Here is a 20178-nt window from a genome sequence, read left to right on the forward strand (position 1 = left end):
AGAGCCTTGTTTATACAAAGCTCAGCCCTGGGATTACATCAGCGTTCCAAGAAGCAAAAAAGAGAGAGACACAACGTCAAATAGTTGAGTATTAAGTTATCTTCCAGACGTTGGAAAAATATGGTCAACTAAGTTCTTTTGCTCCAGTGAGAATTCCCAGGACTTCTGACACAGCAGCACCTCAGTGTGACCCATTCACAATAATGCTGATACTTAGCAGCTCTCTAGTACCTTCTCCATGAGGAGCTCATGCACATGGCCCATGCGCCACTCAAATCTCACCTGAGTTTAAGCACAAAGAGCTTGTGCTTCAGTTTGAGTAGGGCTTAATGAGGGCATGGACTTTGGGCTGGCGCTCTGCCCAGAGAAGAATTGTACCCTAGGCCTTTCAGAAATAGGAACTGATTTAATTCATTCCAGGGGGGGAGTGTAGGTCAGTATTATCCCAGAATTGCTGATGGGGAATCTGAGGCACAGTGGGGTTAGACAAAATATTCAAAAGTAGCCACTACTTTGGGTGTATGTTAGGTGCCTAACCTGAGATATGTGGGTCTGATTTTCAGAGACTAAGCATATGCGACAGCGAACAAGATAACAGACTCTTTTTTGTGTTTGTGATTTCATTATGAATTAAGGAACAATGTGCAACTCATTGGATTCTGCATGGCCACTCCCAATTGTTTGGTTATTTTGTTTTCAGCTTGTAAAAATGAGCCCATCCAATGCTCTGAGTCCATTTCCAGCTATTCTTAAAAAAAACAAACCCTATCTGTCTATCGTTTACAGTAGAACTGCAGAGTGACAAACACCCCGGGAATGGAGGTTGTTAGTAACTCTGAAATGTTCATAACTCTGAACAAAACGTTCTAGTTGTTCTTTCAAAAGTTTACTACTGAACATTGGCTTAATACAGATTTGAAACTTCACTATGCAGAAGAAAAATGTTGCTTTCCTTTTGTTTTTTTTAATAGTTTACGTTTCGCACAGTACTATTTGCTTCTTTTTGTTGTTGTTGTTTTGGTTTTTTGTCTCTACTGCTGCCTGATTGCGTACTTCCGGTTCCAAATGGGGTGTGTGGTTCTCTGGTCAGTTCGTAACTCTGGTGTTTGTAACTCCGAGGTTCTGCTGTAGTTGAGTTAGGGTAGCACCTGCAGGCCCCAGTCAGGGACCAGGGCTTCATCGTGCTTCGTACTGTACAGGTGAACAATAAAAAGGTCCTGCTCCAAATAGCTCACCCTCAGAGTTATCTCTCAGTTGGGTTTCTGTACGACCCATCACCATGATCTCTCTACCCCCAGATAGAAGGCCTGATTGTCAGAGGTACTGAGCCCCCACAATTCCAATTGAAGTCAATGGGAGGTCTGGATGTCAGGCCTACAGTATCAATCTCTGTCATCTCTAGGTTATTGTATTACTGTCAGCAATGATTAGGTCCAATGTAAGGTCCACCTGGAACCCCTAGATTCCCACACCCGCCTCCCCTCCTACCCTAGCAATAGCCTGGGAGAGCAAGCCAGCCCAGAAGTCGATGCGCCATTTTGGCTTTGACAAGCGAGTAGAGGAATCAAATTGCAGAGTCCCTTCACTGGGGATGCCCGGCATCCTGTCCCCGAGGTGATCAGAGCATTAACTCCCGTGCTGCTCAGGGGGGCGCTCAGCTGCCATGGTGCAGCATGGGGAGAGGGGCTCTCAGTTAATCAGGATGAAAGCACCTTGTGCCGATCACTCCTTTGGAAGCAGGGCGTGCTTGCGAAGCAGCTAGAGAGCACATTGCTGCACTGTTAGGAATTGCTAGAGGAACAGCTAGAGAGCACATTGCTTCAGCTTTGCAGCCCCCTTCTTTTTCACAATTTCTTTCCTTCTCCTCCTCCTCCTCCCCCACTCAGCTACTGTCGATGGGAACTAGGTCGAAGGGATAGTACAGGAAAAACCCATCAGCACCAAGCAGCCGCCCTTGAACCTGCACCTGCGCAAGATTGCTGTGTTCTCTCCCTCCTCTGGCTCCAGCCCAGGCCTGATCTGCTGAGCTGTTATTTTGTCTACCCGTGTGTGTTCTGCCCGCCATGCACTCGCTTGGGTCGAACCCAGTCTCACCGCGATAAGGCCCTGTTTCTGAAGAAGACAAAACAGCCACAGGCAGAGCCAAATGGAGATAAACCTGGACTGAGGTGCCCGGCTTCCTTGTGAATGAAGTGGAGCACTGATGTGAGAGCAGGGCTTGGTCCTCAGTTCCTTGACCAAAATATCCCCCTTCCCACTGGTTTGCATGGTGCTGTGTATCTGTCTGCTGCTCTCCTCCCCAGAGGTGGCTGCATTGCCATGGGCTGCATGTATAGCATTTGTGTGAAGCAATTTGGGACCTGTGAAAGCCAAAGGAAAATACCCCTGGTATTCCCAATGCAGATTGCATCCTGCGGTGGCGAGTACCTTCAGGGAGCACATTAATAATGGCTGTGACTGGGATGCTCCAGACACGTAACTGAGCCAGGATTGACTGCCCTACAGCTCCTAGCTTTCCTCATGCCCTTGCGGCTATTGCTAAGTGCTTTGGTGTCCGTGCCTCTCCCTGACCTTGCCTGAGGCCTCTGTGTCTGAGTTTTCCCCAGCAAGCCAGCTCCTACTCCCTGCTCAGTTCAGTGCGCAGACCCCTAAGGCTGCTTGCTCAGCAGTTTTCTGATGCCCAGTGACACCCAACCCCAGCTTTCCCAGATACAGACAGGCCACTGCACAGCTCCGGGATGAAACCCCAGGTGGTGAGGCTGAGCTGTCTGTCCCTCTGCCCCAGTAACCCTCCCACTCCTCCCCTTCCCCGGCGTCTCTCCCCTTTGCAGCGCTGGAATTTACAGTAACAGAAGTCAGTCGGAAAGTTAAGCAAGGGATTTTTCTAAGCTCTGTGTGGACTAGCACAGCTGGCAGCCCCGAGGGAAGCCGTGCTAATACACGTCCCCACCCTTACAGAAAATCTTTACTCCTTTCACAGAGGCTCATCCCCTCTCTGAAGGGTCTTTGCACCAACCTGTAGAACTGAGTAGAGAATTGCATCCCTGCTATAGAGGGCAATGGGATGGGTCAAAGCCTCGGCCTTTGTTACATTCCATGGACTAGATCCTCAGCTCATGGTCTCCTTGACCTCTGTGGAGTGACGCTTTTTATACCAGCTGAAGATCTCGCCCGATAGGTCATTGTAATAATAGAACGCTGTTGCTTTCATCTCTGTTAAATTCTACAGGACTTTTCCCCGTGGAAAAGGTACAAAGGACATAATGGGTTATGCCAAGCCCCAGCCTTCTGGCTTATTGCTCTGAGACCTTTAGAGTGAGGCCAGGGTTCAAATCACCGTCCACGTGTCGCTTGCTTTGTGGGAACGGGAGAGCCTTGTGGAGGCAGCGCGTGCAGCCACTGCGGGAGGACAGCTCGGCAGTTGAAGAGCGGTGATCTCTGCTCACCCAACCCAGGGCTTAGTGGTTATAGGGATCGTGACTGGGTGGTGACATCTCTGATGTGATGGAGGGCAGGGGCTAGGGCCTAGGCTATGGTATTCGGAGGGTCACTAAGAGGATAAGAGAGAACACAGCACAGCGTCTGAGGAGTAACCCCAGGGACTTCAATCAAATGCATGTCTGGGGCTGGGCAGGAGCCCGGGGTCTTTGGGTAACAGTGAATGTGACGCTGAGTTTGGCAGGAGCCCCAGTGGATCCTGGGTAACAGTGAATGCAGGGCTGGGCAGAGGCCCCTGGGAGTTTCTGGAGAACACAGTGTATGTCAGACCACAGTAAGGGGGAGGCACCAGCCCTGGGAACAACAGGGTTTGTTTTCTATCCCATCAGCTCACTACATATATCCCTAATTAGCCAGGGCTCATGTTTACCGTTTTGCTGCGTTATTTTTTAGACCTGGGGTTGGAAACACAGAACAGGAGCAAGAAAACATCAAAGCAGTGAGAAGGATTTGAGGGAGCCCATTGCAGGCGGGTGATACCAAAACCAGAACCCCTCTGTCCTGGGGTTTGAGTCTCTTAATCACGTACTTGACTGAAGCTCATTCCTAGAGACTCTGCGACGAGACTGCACAGGCCGAGAACGCCACGCTTTGGCGCTTGGAAAGAGCCTTCGAAGACGAGGCTGTAATTCCTGTGAAGAGAGCGGCCCGATTCAGCAAGGTGCTTTGAGTACGTGGGTTGCCATCAGTGGGACTATGGCTAAAAGTCAGACCTTGTCTGCACACAGAAACGGTAGCAGTCTGCTGTCTGGGCAGAGCTGGTGCAACCCCTTAGTGCGGATGCAATTACACTGGTATAAAGGTGCGTGTATTGGTGCAGCCATTGATTGCTGTATGGGAAGGGGAACAAGCTACCCTGGTAAAAAGCATTTTTAATGGAATAAGTGTATCTATACTAGAGTTGTACCAGAATAGCTATACAGTAAAAAAAAGTCACTCCTCTCCGATGTCCGAAGAGATGTTTCTGCAGTTATTCTGCAGCTGGGCTTCCACTCCTCCTCCTCCTCCCACAGGCTGAGGAAATCCAAGGCTTCTTCCCTGGACCAGGCAGCAGCACCAGGTTTATCTGGAGCTTTACATGGAGCCATACCTGTGTGCTCGCCAAGGTGGGCGAGCAGAGAGAGAGGCATTTCAAAAACACGGTAGAGGTTTTAAAGGTGATGGGCAGCTTCTGGTCCCTGCAACTCCTGGGCAGCAGAATTGTGACCAGAGCTGTGGTCGTCGCAGGGATGGGGCCATTGTGGGACTGTTGCTGGAGGACTGTTGACAGCAGAACAGCGAATGCAGCATCTACTCAGTGATGGTACCTCTGGGATAGGGCTCTCAGATGACTTGGGTTGTCCATGGAGTTGGCTGACCATGACACACAGAAAGTCAGGGTTTTACCAACAGAATGCAAAACTGAGTGTGGACACATGCAGAGGTGTGTTGAAATGAGGCAAGTTTTACTGGTAAAACTTGGAGACCAGGCCTAATTGACGACGTTATGCTGCTACAACATCTGTATGGAGACCAGGCAGCGGGCACACGGTTAAGCACCATGCTGAATGGTGGCCGGAGCATTGGTCTCCAACACAAGTTAGCGTGTTCACCTACTTTTTTATTTTGTCTTGTGTATTCTGTGCTCTTGATAAGTAACAGGCTGACTGTCGTGGCAAATGAGCACCTTTAGTTATTGATCAAGTGGATACAGCATGGGCAGCATCAGGGCCACCTTCCCTGCCAAGCTGGCCTGCCAAGGGGCATCCATGAGAAGGGATTTCAGTCTGGGTGATCCAGCTGGTCCTTGGCCTGTGAGCTGGGACTTCCCGAATATGTTGTTAACTGCTAACCTGCAGGGGTGTGTGTGTTTGTTATGTAGGCAGCTGTTTGGGGAACTGGACTGAGACGTCCCACCCAGCACCTTTCACATGGTAATAGCCACGTTTTACACTTCTGCACAGGGCACTTTTTGGCCAAGGGGCTCAAAAGTGTCTGGTGACTTGGAGGTGCTCAGCTTGTGGCTGGCCGGCTTTAGGCCCCTTAGAAAGGTCTGATTTTCCTGCCATTTGAAAACCAGGCCCCTTTAGGATGCCTTCAAGCTGGACATCCAATATCTCACCTCCCTGGCCCTTTTCAAAGGAGGGTAAGTCTCTGTCCATTGGTCACTGAGGAGGATGGTGGTTGTAGTAGGAAGAGGGGCTGAGCCATAAGCCCTTGTATGAAGAAGTCTGGTACGAGGCAGGACCTGCTCACAGAATCTGGCAAGAACAGGGCTGATATTGCAGAAATACACATTCTTAAGAAGTGCTAGTCACAGAGTGCTCACGCAAACACATCCCAATATCAAGGATGGTACAAAAACATTCCCCAAGGATAACAGGAACACACTGACCCCTCCTAAAAGCTAAGGTCAGGATGACAGTAGGTAATAATCAAACCAATATGTAGAAGGTGATGGATGATAACTAGCCACATCAGGGGCAGTAACTAACTATGTCAGAAGGGCGGTACTAACGTGTTTGGATCAGGGTACAAGTTGTATCTCAGAGGGAGTATCTTTGCCCAACATAGGGGGCAGTGGAAAGTCCCACCACGGACTGAGCTGCGTCCGTTGTCACAGGCATCCATGTCTTAATATCCTTGTAGAGTCTACCAGGTGCTATTACTGTGCTTCGTGGACAATAAACCTGGCCGGGTGCCTTCATACCTTAACGGATCTTGTGGTCATTGGACGGTTTGATCGAGGTCTGCTGTGCCAACTGTCTGTGCAGAGCTGGGACAGCACGCAGGGAGAATACACACATGCAGCCAAACATCTGACCACAGTGGTAACTTTCGGTGACTGCTGGTCTGAGCTGGGTGTGGCTTAGAGGTGAAAGGCCCCCACATATGATCACCATTCCCCTGAGACATCTACCCCACCTCCTTGCCAGACTAATATGTGTATTTGAGTGCATGGTGCTTAAAATTAAAGTGTTGCATCTTCCAAGGCTGCCGTTCACCTAACCATCTGCCTACCACTGTCTTCCTGCAAAAATGTGAGAAACCTCTTCTGTTCATAGCCAGGCATCTCCTGCACTCCTGACTTCTATAAGCCGTCTCAGAGACTTCTAGCAGATTATGCTGTCTTGATCCCAGGGAGATCATTAGCAAATATAAGGCAGCCCAGCTGTTGTGGTTTATGGTGTATACTCAGCATATGGAGGAACTTTGTCACCATACAAAAAACCAACAAATCGACATGTCCATGTAAGATCAATTTGGAGAAATATGCAGGCCATTCCCAAACCTGTCCAGGAATGGTTCAACCCAGGAGTGTGTCAGCTTGTCTGTCTTGAAATAGCTCCACTGGTTCACACGGGGTCACCTCAGTGTGTAAAACAACACGGTTCATTGTCAGTGGCTGAGCTTCTGAATTATATTGTAAACTCTTCCGGGTGGGGGCCCTGGGTCTGACCCACCTGTGCCTTGCATCTTGTGGTGTCATATACACGAGCGCAAACTGAGCGCAACATGCTGCCATTGTAATGGCTTGTGCTCGGATACTGTGGTGATAAAACCCTGAAACAGATTATTTGTATAGCAGTAGCGTCTAGAGCAGGGTTGGTCAATAAGTGGGACCGTTGGCCAAATCCAGATCAGCAGATGCTTTTGAATGGACCCCAAAATCTTTTTATTTACTCATTATTAGTATTAGCATTACTGTTGTTTTTTATTATTTTCTCCGGATTCTGGACCTTGACTATACCTTGACCAAGAAATTTGGACCGAGACAAAAATAATTGACTCCCCCTGGTCTAGAGGCCACAACCAAGATCAGGGCACCATTGTGCTAGCTGCTGTACAAACACCTGGTGAGAGACAGCCCTATCCAGAAGAGTTTATGGTCTAAATACGCAAGACAGATAATGGGTGAAAGGTGAGCGGAGTTGCCCAAGGTCATGCAGCAAGTCAGAAGCAGAACCAGGGATAGACCTCTGGTCTCCTAATTCACCAGCCATGAGGGCTAGAAACTTTTTTTTAAACAATAGAAGCTGCCATTCTCAGGTATTCACATGACTCCAGGAGCTGGGACTCAAAGAAAAACACCAAATGTCACAAGGCTCATGAGAAAATGGCGAGTTTGGCCCCATCAGCCACATACTGGGACATGGGAAGCCCGTTCCCTGTTTGTTCAGACACCAGTCGCTACTAGAATCCCTGCAGAGACTTGCAACCTGTGCGCTAAACCAGTTTCCTCCATCTGACAGCAGGATGAGAGGAGGAGCTGGCCCGGAGATCAGTTTTCTCTTCCCTTCTGGCAGCTCTTGCTTGTGACCCCACAGTCTGTACTGCCATGTCCTGCCATCTGCTTGAGCTTTGGGGTCTAGTGCTGGTTGAAGGCTGTTAAAATTCTCCGCTTCCCCCTTGCATTGCAGAGAGGGTAATTTACAGGGAGCGCTCTGCTTGCTAATCTGCTATCACCCATGAACTGCAAACATCAGACAGCAACAGCCATTATGCTAATTGGGGATAAACAAGTCACAACAACATTGTATCAATTACAGCCAATGCTGTTAGAGAAATTAAAAGTGTCTTGGGAATCTTTGCAAATGGGTTGAACGCTCCTTCACTCCATTGTCTGTGATGTGGCAGCGGAAACTCCAGTGGATCATTTTATGGCATTCATTGAAATCTTTTGCTTGAAAAAAGATTTTTGATGAAAACTGCCTTTTTTTAGAATAGAAAAAAGGTTTGTTCTTGTGACACTTTCTGGGTTTTTTCTCAATGAAAAAATTATATATATTGGACGTTGAAAATGATTAAAAACTGAAAAACAGTCATGACATTTTTTTAAAAAATGTTTTATTTTGTTCTGAAATTTTTCTTGGAAAATCCTTGCCATTATCTGACCAGCTCTGTTAGTTTCTAATACCCCTTTAGCCCGGTGTGACAGTGCCCCTCTACCCATCTCAAAGCACTTTTCAAACAATAATTAATTCAATCCCACAACCCTCTGCAGGATAGATGAGTATCATCATAACCCACTTTGCAGATGAAGGAAAGAGATGGTGCAGGGAAGTAAGCGAGTTGGGATGTTGATCCTGCGCCCATTGTGACAATGGTAAAACTCTCATTGGCTTTAACAGGAGCAGGCTTTGGCCCTAGCCCAAGGGCACTCAGAAAGTCAATGGCAACCTGGGAATAGAACCCAGGGGTCCTGACACCCAGTAGCCTCCTGTACCTCAGTAAACACCACTTGCTCTCAGCCAAAGGAACCCAGGTGTCCTGATTCCCACTTAGCTGCTCTAGGCACAAGACCACAGTCCCCTCTCAGAGTCAGGGATAGAACCCAGGAATCCTGATTCCTAGTCCCCTGGTCTAAATACTTCTGCCTCTTTGGGTCCATCCCAGTATCTGTCCAACTCTGCTAGTGGTGCCAATGACTACAGACTTTTTAACCCCCACGTCACTTAGGCTTGCGCTGAACAGAGTTAGACAACATGCCAGTAAAAACACTGAGGGCTGGAGCTGATCTGGTGATAATGGCGGGAAAAAAGCTAGCCTACATAGAGCCACAGTCCTTCTCTCCAGCATTCCCTGACACGTTCCCTGACCTACAGTGATCCACCCGTGCAAGTCACCCATGATGCACTGCAGTCGTGTTGGTACATGTGTAGCTGAGCTCTTTGAAAGCGCTGCTGGCAGGAGCTCACAAGTGATACTTTGCTGCCTTGGTTTTGCCAAATATTTAAAAGATATACGAATAATTATTGGTTTCCCATTTCCTGCTGGAGGCTTTAGGAGCTTGGTCAAGAGGGCAGATCTTAGACTGTCTATTCCTCTGATGGGCATTGTTGCCGCCTTGTTGCAGTGGCCAATATGTTCTGTTTTTGTTTTGTTTTGTTGCTGCCGCGTCGGGGGGAAGATGGAACTTTTCCAAATCCTAAGTGTGCATTTTGTCTGTGTTGATTCCCTTCGCCAGCGATCCCTTTGCTGCAGAGAATTGTGTTCTCCACCCACGTGGCTATTAAAATACATTGCCTCTTAAAAACACATAAAGCCACCTTCATTTAGGGATACACCCAGCTTCAATGAGCCAGATCCTTACCTGCAATAAATCAGCATTGCTCGGTTGAAAGCATCAGCCACTTTTCAGAGGAGATGCATGTATTTGTCAGTTATTGAAGATAATGGAATGAGGCTGAGAATCTGGCTCTAAAGACTTGCAGTTTCATTACCCAGGTCTTGCACGTACCATAAGTCTCCCCACATGGCTTCTATACATCCTCTTAATTTATATCTCTTGGCTGCATTCATAGCCTTGCAGCTCCTTCAGCGAGTTTACTTTCCCTTGCCTTTCTGTACTGTTCTTTCGCAGAAAAGGACCTGGGGATTACAGTGGACGAGAAGCTGGATATGAGTCAGCAGTGTGCCCTTGTAGCCGGGAAGGCTACTGGCATATTGGGCTGCATTAGTAGGAGCATGGCCAGCAGATCGGAGGAAGTGATTATTCCCCTCTATTGGGCACTGGTGAGGCCACACCTGGAGTACTGCATCCAGTTTTGGTCCCCCCACTACAGAAGGGATGTGGACAAATTGGAGAGAGTCCAGTGGAGGGCAACAAAAATGATTCAGGGGCTGGGGCACATGATTTACAAGGAGAGGCTGAGGGAACTGGGATTATTTAGTCTGCAGAAGAGAGGTGCGAGGGGGGATTTGATAGCAGCCTCCAACTACCTGAAGGGGGGTTCCAAAGAGAATGGAGCTCGGCTGTTCTCAGTGGTGGCAGATGACAGAACAGGAAGCAATGGTCTCAAGTTGCAGTGCAGGAGGTCTAGGTTGGATATTCGGAAACACTATTACACTAGGAGGGTGGTGAAGCACTGGAATGGGTTACCTAACGAAGTGGTGGAATCTCCTTCCTTAGAGGTTTTTAAGGCCCAGTTTGACAAAACCTTGGCTGGGATGATTTTGTTGGGGTTGGCCCTGCTTTTAGCAGGGGATTGGACTAGATGACCTCCTGAGGTCTCTTCCAACCCTAATATACTATGATTCTTGGCACTACCTAAGTGAAGGTATTGTCCATTAATGTATTTGAGAGTCAGAACTCCTGCAATCCCTCATCTTCCCCTTGCAGGTTTTGACATGTTCCCTAAAAGCTGTATTCTTTTTTATTATCTTGTAATTATTATTATTATTATTTTTGCACTACTCCATTGCCTCCTTGCCCACATAAATGGATAGTCAATCCAAATATTGCACAGTTCGTAGCTGGGTTCCTTCTTCTAGCTGCATGAGGCAGTGTGACACAGTGGGTAGAGTGCCAGACTGGGAGCCCAGACACTTGAGTTCTTCACCCCAGGCCTGCTCTGTGACTCTGGCAAGTCACCCTTTGTGTGTCTCGTTCTGCTCTGCTGTAAACTAGGGAGAAAACCCACCCTTCTGGGGGAACTGTGTTGAGATACTGGAGACTTCACAGCACCGGCGCCGCGGTAAGATCTCTCGTGTAGCCGCTCTATGCCGATGGGAGAGAGCTCTCCTGTTGAGATAATTCAACCGCCCTAGTGAGCGGCGGTAGCAGCTCTCCCACCGACATAGCGCTGTCCACACGGCCACTTCTGCCATTGAAACGTATGTTGCTCAGGGCGTGTGTGTGTGTGTGTGTTTGTTTCACACCCCTGAGCAGCATAAGTTTTGCTGACGTAAGTGGTAGTGGAGACGTGGTCGTGTAGAACATCATTGTTCTGTGTCTGGTCAAAGCTGTGATCACTAGAGACAGGCCTGAACCATGAGGTCCAGAGCCAAAGGTCTCCAAGTTTTGTTCAGAGCGGGGGGCTTGGTTCAGTCATTGTAAAAGGGGGGCAGGTACCACGTTCATTTCTGGGTCAGGATCTGATTCTAGCTCAATATTCAGAAGGCTTTTAGTTTTCTCCAGTTACTCTAATTGTCCTGTCTCATTTTCATAATTAAAGACATAATTAAAGATGTTCAATTGCATCAAAGCAGGGACTGGGCATCACCTTTCCTTACGTGTTAACTGATCCTGTCACCTTCCTTTTCATTATTATTACTCTCTCCTCCATCTTTTCCTTGGTGCCAGAAAATGTTGGTGAGCTAGAAATGCAGAAGGAGGTGGCTTATTTCATGAAGTCCTATGATTCTGTCCTCCTCATTCCACTGTGCTGGCTGCTTTCCCTTTCAATGATTCTAACATGGACTGTGGCTGCCCATTGATTGCATTGTAGAGGGAAGAGGAAGACATTGCCTCATGCAGTCTGCAGCTCCCCGTTCATGGACCTGGCCCGTGGTGCTAGGCACCGTGCAAACATAGAACAGAGGGATGGATGGTCCCTGCCCCAAAGAGCCTGCAATCTACATACGTCTTTCGACACTGGGCTCTTATAGGAACAAGATAAATGACCTAAACCCCCTCTCCAGACCTGCACAGGGTGTTTCAGTGAAAGTCTGGCCCCCAAGGCAGACAGTTGAGCCAAATTCCTGTAACTGAGCTGAATCGCCATCCCAGGGCTGGCTGGCTGAGTGTTGATGGTGTATCTGTAAGGTGCAGCCGCCTAGGGTTTGCATGTGGATTCCATCTACACAGCAAAGAGGAGAGCTTAAATGTCTTTTCCAGGGGAAGGAAATGGAGGGAGGAGGAAAAAGCCGTCTTCCAAGCCAATTGTTAAGTCTGGGGTATTCTTTCTCAGCCTCCTTTGGCCAGAAACCATCCTGTTTCTTTTTAGCACTGTTTTTTTCCCTCTGTGGCAATGCAAGTTATATCCTTTAAAGATTAGGTTGCTCCCATGGTCCCCCTGTATGCAGCATACAGCACAGGCTTTGTTTACCCTGGTGATTCCAGCAATCAGTAGCCAGTCACTCACTAGCGCAGAAGTGCAGACCCAGGGTATGTATTATCCAGTCAAATGGCTGTGGGCACTGTTCCCTCTAAGCTGCACACGTGCCCGTGCGCCTGGCAAAACACCGCGTGCACAACAATTTGCACAGAAGCACAACAATTTGCACAGAAGACATTTTTTGCGCACACGGCCTTTCAAAAATTAGAGGGAACATTGGTGGTGAGGCAAGTCTGCTTGATGGAATAGGAAGGAAGCCAGAGCTGGCCAAGGGGAGCGAGAGGAGCAGAGAGAAGGACCAGGTGTGTGATAACAGTGGAAACGAATCCATGAAGGGTTTTAAACACAAGAAGGATAATTCTGAACTGGCTCCTGGTCTATTTAAATTGTAGGCTGCTCTGGGCAAGGACTTCCTGGTACTCTGTGTTTGACCATGCCCAGCACAATGGGGCCCCATTCTTGGTTGGTCCCTAGGCGCTACTGTAATAAACATGATTAATAGTAATAATGGGATTTCAGAAGCTGGATACTGGGATTCCCTCATCTCCTTTCTCCTACCACATGCTCTAGGTGTCCCCATTCCGTGCATCCCAAAATCTGCTGTCACGTTCTGGGACCGTTCCATCACATAGCTATGGCTTCCAATCTAGGTGTGTTTTACACAGAGGATTGACTGGCATTATCTGCTTGCATGGCGCAGTGTGGTTCTTAACTACGCAGAGCTCTACTGTGATACTTGGAGAGCTTGTTGCTGTAGAATTGCCCTTGTAACCAGGAGGATGGATACTCCATCTTCTCTGAGGGTCAAATTCCACACATACACCGTGTACTGGGCCAGGACTAGGTCTATGTACAAGGCAAGGCCCAATCTGAGGGCTTAAGTAGGACTAAAGTGGTGCCTAGCCTTGTGGGTACTCTGCTCAGGGGTGAATTTCATTGGACACATGGGGAGAAATCTTCTGGGCCTTCCTTACCCAGGTGACACTCCCAGTGGTTGTAGTGAGATTTGCCTGAATGAGGGCCGCGCCGCAAGCTCAGGGGTTGGCTTGCAGCCCTCCTGATGGACCCGAACCAAACCACTGGATCAGATCCCAGATCTGAACAATGCGCTTGGGCCACTAATCTTTATACCAGGACCGCCCCAAACTTAGCTCCAAACTTAAAATGTGAGTAAAATCTGAATCCAGACTTTGCAGCTTGAGCCCCATCTACCCTTTGAATGTTGGACCCCCTCCCCCAGGCTGGCAAATCAGGCACAGGGCCCCCACCCCATCCTCTGAGGGCCTCCGTTGTGACTCTGGGGCTGCTGTCTGCAGCGGCCATCGTGCGAAGGAGCTGAATCCAGGCTCGCTGTGGGGAAGGAGGGAGGCAGAGGCCGTGTTTGCACCAGTGATCTCTCGGTTGTACCATATGGTTTATATTCTCTTTGGCAGAGGAAGCTGAGGTTATTTGAGTATCCCTTGGCCGTAGACTGGCGTGTGTGTGGAGACACAAAGAAAAAGGAGGGTGCAAAGAGGGAACTTGCAAAAGAAGCTCCAGGTTAAAACAATGTGTGTAATAATAATTAATAAAAAAAAGTCCCGAGGCCTGTTGTATCCAAACCAGATGTCTGAGCGTCACTGCTGCCAGCAAAGCTGGTGAACCGGCACAATGGTGGGGCACAGAGCACCAGTGGGTGCTCCAGCTTCATCAGTCTTCTTTGTTGCTGCTTTCCCTGCACGCACTGTGTTTTTATTTTAAAAAAGGGAGTGGGAGGGAAGGAAGGAGAGGGAAAAGCCAGCTGCATTCTTTCGGAGGTGCATTTGAGGTGGAGATTAACTCCTCACCTTTCCTGTCCTGGGATTCAGGGGAGGCTGGGCAAGAGGAGAAACGGAGAGAGAATCTGCCTTAGTTATCCCTGGATTGGAGCCGCACTTTGCCCCAGTATTGTGTTTTCTGAGGTCAGTTATCTGGGATTGTGACATGGGCTGAGCTGCCTGTGCACAAGAAAATTCATGGGCAGGTCCCGGGGCACCAAATACTGTCCCCCCCACCCGCCCCCATTCGTTTACAATGATTATCAGTGTCCCTTGTGAGCTGGCAAATGTGCCCCGACCCAAACCTGCAGGGCACTCTGCAGCTGCTGTGCGGCAAAGGAAATACGGTTGATCTGAGCTCGGTTTACTGGCGGCAATGAGAACCCAACAGACTAGAGCGTGTGCACTGGGCTCCTAACTCACCGAGCTACGGAGTGGAATTCTCTGCTCTGTGATTTATCGCAGTGTTCCTGTCTGGCCCTGGAATCTCTGTATCCATGAGGCACCCTCTGAGCTGCACGTCCAGGGGCCTGATCCTGCATTGTCCACTTTGTGCAGTCATTTGCACCAGTGCCAAGTGACTGTAAGATGCCAGTTCCGAAGGGTAGCATTTGACACCCTGTTGTGCTGGTGTAAATATGGCTGCACATGGCAATAGAGAATCGGGTCTCCAGTCGTTTGCCCTGCCTCCTTGCTCTTTTCAGAAGGTCCGGTGGAATGTTCTGAAATAATAATCCTGGGGAATAAATATACACTGGCAGTATCGCTAATGCCAAGCCTTTATAAAGCATGAGTTGTGTCCCAAAAATCATGGGACTGGCTTCCAAATCATGAGATATGGGGTGGAGGGAGGAGGAAACCCAGCAACTGTTGGGTTCTTTTTCTTTATCTCCTCATTTCTGGGCCTTTAGAGTGCCTTTGGGCCCTGGTTCCAAGCTTTTCTCGGCAACCATAAGTGCTAGAAACTTCCTCCTTTTTTTTTTTTAATGAAAGTGGAGATTCTCACCTAACCATGTTCGTCTGTGGTCAGAAAGTGCCTTGAGAAACACACCAAACATCGTGAGACTCCATGACAGAATCACAAGAGCTGGCAGCGCTGGAGTCTTGTGATACCTACAAGTCGTCACCAGTTGTCCGTTACTCTCCTGCCCCTTCTGCTTGGGCTACGATTATGGTACCATACGGGACCCTGGAACCAAGATCCCAAAGTCCCGTTTCTAGAACATTGATTGCTCTGGCAGCTAGGTGCTGGTCTTGGCCTTCCTGGTGACAGAGGGCCAGAACAAACCCTGTGCATCACTGAAACCCTGAAAGACCCGTTTTTTACCTTCAGTGGGACATAAGTGCTGCAAAACGCCACGTACTGGGAAATTTCACCCATAAGCTTTGCAATGGGAGCTGAGCTCTTGAAAATCTGGCCCAGCAGTGGCTGCAGGACATTTGAAAACCCAGCCCTGAGTATCTAATCTTTTTCTTGATTCTTCCCAAGCTGTCAGCTTGAATAATATCCCATGACTGCAAACTCCAGGGTTCCCCTTATAAAACGCCTACCCTGGGAGGGCAGCAAAATTAAAACCTGATGATTTCTGCCCCATAACCGGCCTGTCCCCTTTTCCAGCTGCCTTTCTGGGAGACATCGCATTGGACGAGGAGGATCTCAGGTTATTCCAAGTGGACCAACTCGTGGACCTCAAACGCCGCATCATCGAGAAAACAGCCACCAACCCCTCAGGTACAGTAGCACCTTAAGAGTGGTAGGAACTGCTCGGCTGCCAGAGCTCTTTACTCTGGTCGCTTCCAGGTGCTTCCTTTAGATGCCTCCGCACACGGGGGGTCGGAGAAGAGTGGGGTTGCCAAAGTCTTTCATAGTTACCGTTATTTGGTAAGATTACTAAGTGCCTCCCAGCCCCAAAGCAGAGGGATGTTTCTGCCCCATCTGCTGAGCCGCTGATGCTGGGGTGGTCCCCGAGGTCACATTTCTAAATGATTTCCGGGAGGTAGTACCGCATGTCATGCTGCATAATGAAACGGAGGGAGAGTCCCCAAAGCAGAAGGGATCAGCTGGCAGGGGATGGCTTGAGCCAGGGCCCCTTGAGAAGAGGGGATCATGGACTGGAATTTTCAAAGGGTCCTGATGGGAAAGTCAATGGGAGTTGGGAGCCCTGCTCCCTGAAAGCCCCTGTGAAAACTCCATCCTGTATCGTTAGCCCGGTATTCGTTACTGGGGAATGCCTGGCTGCAGGATGCTGTTAGAAGGGAGAGCTTGACTCAATCATAGGGCACGGGCCTGAGAGTCAGGAGGCCCCAAGTTCCCGGCTCTGCCACTGCTATACTGTGTGACGTTGGGTGAGTCATGTCACCTGTGTGACTCAGTCTGGGAATGGGTATCGCAACACTGGCCCGTCTTCACGCAGTGCTTTGAGCTTGTGTGATGGGAAGCACAGAGGCTTATTATTCATGTCCTGGTTGTCTCTGGCAAGGCCTGTGTTGTAGCTCTCTTAAAAGGAGCTAGAAATAGAAGGTACCTAAGAGGTTTAATTCCCCTCCCTCCCCCCCCCGACATCCATTTACGATATCAAGCATCTGGATTATTTGTAGTATCCATAGCTCCAAGGAACCCAGACCCTGGACCAAGACCCATTGTGCTGGGTGATGTACGAACGCAGAACAAAGGGATAATCCCTGCCCCCAAAAAGCTCACTGGTTTAGCCCTGAGAGCCACAGGTAGGAAGGACACTTCCCCGTCTCCAGGATTCTCTTTCTGTGTCACTTACAAATCACAGACCCTCCTGTTCTAGCTCTGTTCACCACAGGCCCTTAACTAGCGACTTGAGCACAGGAGCCATTTGGTGCAACCCTAACAACAGGGCTCCCCAGCCCTGTTCTCCTGCCTTTCTTTCATCCTCCCCGCCCCGCACCAAAGATAAACAGAATGGCCTGGCCAGCGCTGAAGGATTGCATAGACCCTACCACCCGTCCTGCTGAGAGGTAGGGGTCATTAGCCCTGCAGGCTGCCCCACTGTTAGCTCAGCTGCTAGTACTGAGACAGACTGAAAAAGGGGCAGCCACCTCTGGCATGGCTCCACTAATAATATTTGCAGGCTGCACGTCTGTTTGGGATAAGACAAAGGTACCCCAGCTCAGGGCCAGTTCCCACAGGCACCTCAGGGAAGCTGTTTAACCATTCACGTTCCCCCGGAGTTCCTGGGGATCTGTCCTCCAGTCTTGCTGTCTCCCTGCTAGGGGGATCTATGAGGCTGTGGGGAGACTCTCCCCAAAGAGGCGAGCAGACGCCCCATTGCTTGGAACAGTAGTAGCTGGGCTAGGCAAAGTGCTGGGAAATAGGGTGGAGGGGACAGTCCTGCCATGGGCCCCGGAGGCAATGGACCAGTCGGGAGCTAACGGGTTTTCTCCATCTGCAGTTTCTCCTACCTCATGCACCATCGTGGCTCACACAAAGTGGGCCCCATGGTCCGTTCTGGCTGAGATTCTGGAAAGTGATTAACCCTTGGGGATACCTCTGTTCTCAGGTGCCCGGCCCAAAACCATCCAAAGGGGCCTGACTTTCAGACAGTGCTGAGCACCCGCCCTCTGGTGACATGACCCCTTTAAGACATCTTGAATTGGGCATCGAAAATCACTCTGGAAAATCTCTTCCTATGAACCAGTCAGGGGTCCCAGGGCAGAGCTACGGATACAGCATAATCCCAGTGCCTAAGCCCTTCCCACAGACCTGGGGACAGATCTGTGGCAACTCACAGAATCATAGAATATCAGGGTTGGAAGGGACCTCAGGAGGTCATCTAGTTCAACCCCCTGCTCAAAGCAGGACCAATCCCCAATTAAATCATCCCAGCCAGGGCTTTGTCAAGCCTGACCTTAAAAACTTCTAAGGAAGGAGATTCCACCACCTCCGTAGGTAACGCATTCCAGTGTTTCACCACCCTCCTAGTGAAAAAGTTTTTCCTAATATCCAACCTAAACCTCCCCCACTGCAACTTGAGACCATTACTCCTTGTCCTGTCATCCGCTACCACTGAGAATAGTCTAGATCCATCCTCTTTGGAACCACCTTTCAGGTAGTTGAAAGCAGCTATCAAATCCCCCCTCATTCTTCTCTTCTGTAGACTAAACAATCCCAGTTCGCTCACCCTCTCCTCATAACTCGTGTTCCAGTCCCCTAATCATTTTTGTTGCCCTCCGCTGGACTCTCTCCAATTTTTCCACATCCTTCTTGTAGTGCGGGGCCCAAAACTGGACACAGTACTCCAGATGAGGCCTCACCAATGTCAAATAGAGGGGAACGATCACGTCCCTCGATCTGCTGGCAATGCCCTTACTTATACATCCCAAAATGCCCTTGGCCTTCTTGGCAACAACAACACTGTTGACTCATATCCAGCTTCTCATCCACTGTAACCCCTAGGTCCTTTTCTGCAGAACTGCTGCCGAGCCATTTGGTCCCTAGTCTGTAGCGGTGCATTGGATTCTTCCGGACTAAGTGCAGGACTCTGCACTTGGTCCTTGTTGAACCTCATCAGATTTCTTTTGGCCCAATCCTCTAATTTGTCTAGGTCCCTCTGTATCCTATCCCTACCCTCCAGCGTATCTACCTCTCCTCCCAGTTTAGTGTCGTCTGCAAACTTGCTGAGGGTGCAATCCACACCATCCTCCAGATCATTTATGAAGATATTGAACAAAAGCGGCCCCAGGACCGACCCTTGGGGCACTCCTCTTGATACTGGCTGCCAACTAGACATGGAGCCATTGATCACTACCCGTTGAGCCCGACAATCTAGCCAACTTTCTACCCACCTTATAGTGCATTCATCCAGCCCATACTTCTTTAACTTGCTGACAAGAATACTGTGGGAGACAGTGTCAAAAGCTTTGCTAAAGTCAAGGAACAACACGTCCACTGCTTTCCCTTCATCCACAGAACCAGTTATCTCGTCATAGAAGGCAATTAGGTTAGTCAGGCATGACTTGCCCTTGGTGAATCTGTGCCGATTGTTCCTGATCACTTTCCTCTCCTCTAAGTGCTTCAGAATTGATTCCTTGAGGACCTGCTCCATGATTTTTCCAGAGACTGAGGTGAGACTGACTGGCCTGTAGTTCCCAGGATCCTCCTCCTTTCCTTTTTTAAAGATGGGCACTACATTAGCCTTTTTCCAGTCGTCCGGGACTTCCCCGGATCGCCATGAGTTTTCAAAAATAATGGACAATGGCTCTGCAATCACATCCGCCAACTCCTTTAGCACTCTCGGATGCAACACATCCGGCCCCATGGACTTGTGCACGTCTAGCTTTTCTAAATAGTCCCAAACCACTTCTTTCTCCACAGAGGGCTGGTCACCTCCTCCCCATGCTGTGCTGCCCAGTGCAGCAGTCTGGGAGCTGACTTTGTTCGTGAAGACAGAGGCAAAAAAAGCATTGAATACATTAGCTTTTTCCACATCCTCTGTCACTAGGTTGCCTCCCTCATTCAGTAAGGGGCCCACACTTCCCTTGACTTTCTTCTTGTTGCCAACATAGCTGAAGAAACCCTTCTTGTTACTCTTAACATCTCTTGCTAGCTGCAACTCCAGATGTGATTTGGCCTTCCTGATTTCACTCCTGCATGCCCGAGCAATATTTTTATACTCATCCCTGGTCGTTTTTCCAATCTTCCACTTCTTGTAAGCTTCTTTTTTGTGTTTAAGATCAGCAAGGATTTCACTGTTAAGCCAAGCTGGTCGCCTGCCATATTTACTATTCTTTCTACACATCGGGATGGTTTGTCCCTGTAACGTCAATAAGGATTCTTTAAAATAAAGCCAGCTCTCCTGGATTCTTTTCCCCCTCATGTTGTTCTCCCAGGGGATCCTGCCCATCAGTTCCCTGAGGGAGTCAAAGTCTGCTTTTCTGAAGTCCAGGGTCCTATTCTGCTGCTTTCCTTTCCTCCTTGTGTCAGGATCCTGAACTCGACCATCTCATGGTCACTGCCTCCCAGGTTCCCATCCACTTTTGCTTCCCCTACTAATTCTTCCCGGTTTGTGAGCAGCAGGTCAAGAAGAGCTCTGCCC

At 49.2% G+C, this 20178-nt stretch overlaps 1 protein-coding gene across 1 annotated transcript in view; it reads left to right on the forward strand.

Moving 5' to 3' along the window:
• Positions 1 to 20178, forward strand: part of BMP1 (bone morphogenetic protein 1) — an 83140-nt gene that overhangs the window by 17791 nt on the left and 45171 nt on the right. The window contains exon 2 of the mRNA XM_077805667.1: positions 15732 to 15845. Within this exon, the coding sequence (XP_077661793.1) occupies positions 15732 to 15845 (114 nt within the window). The remainder of the gene's footprint in view (positions 1 to 15731; positions 15846 to 20178) is intronic.

This window comes from Eretmochelys imbricata, chromosome 26 (assembly GCF_965152235.1).
Source record: "Eretmochelys imbricata isolate rEreImb1 chromosome 26, rEreImb1.hap1, whole genome shotgun sequence".
Lineage (NCBI taxonomy): Eukaryota > Metazoa > Chordata > Testudines > Cheloniidae > Eretmochelys > Eretmochelys imbricata.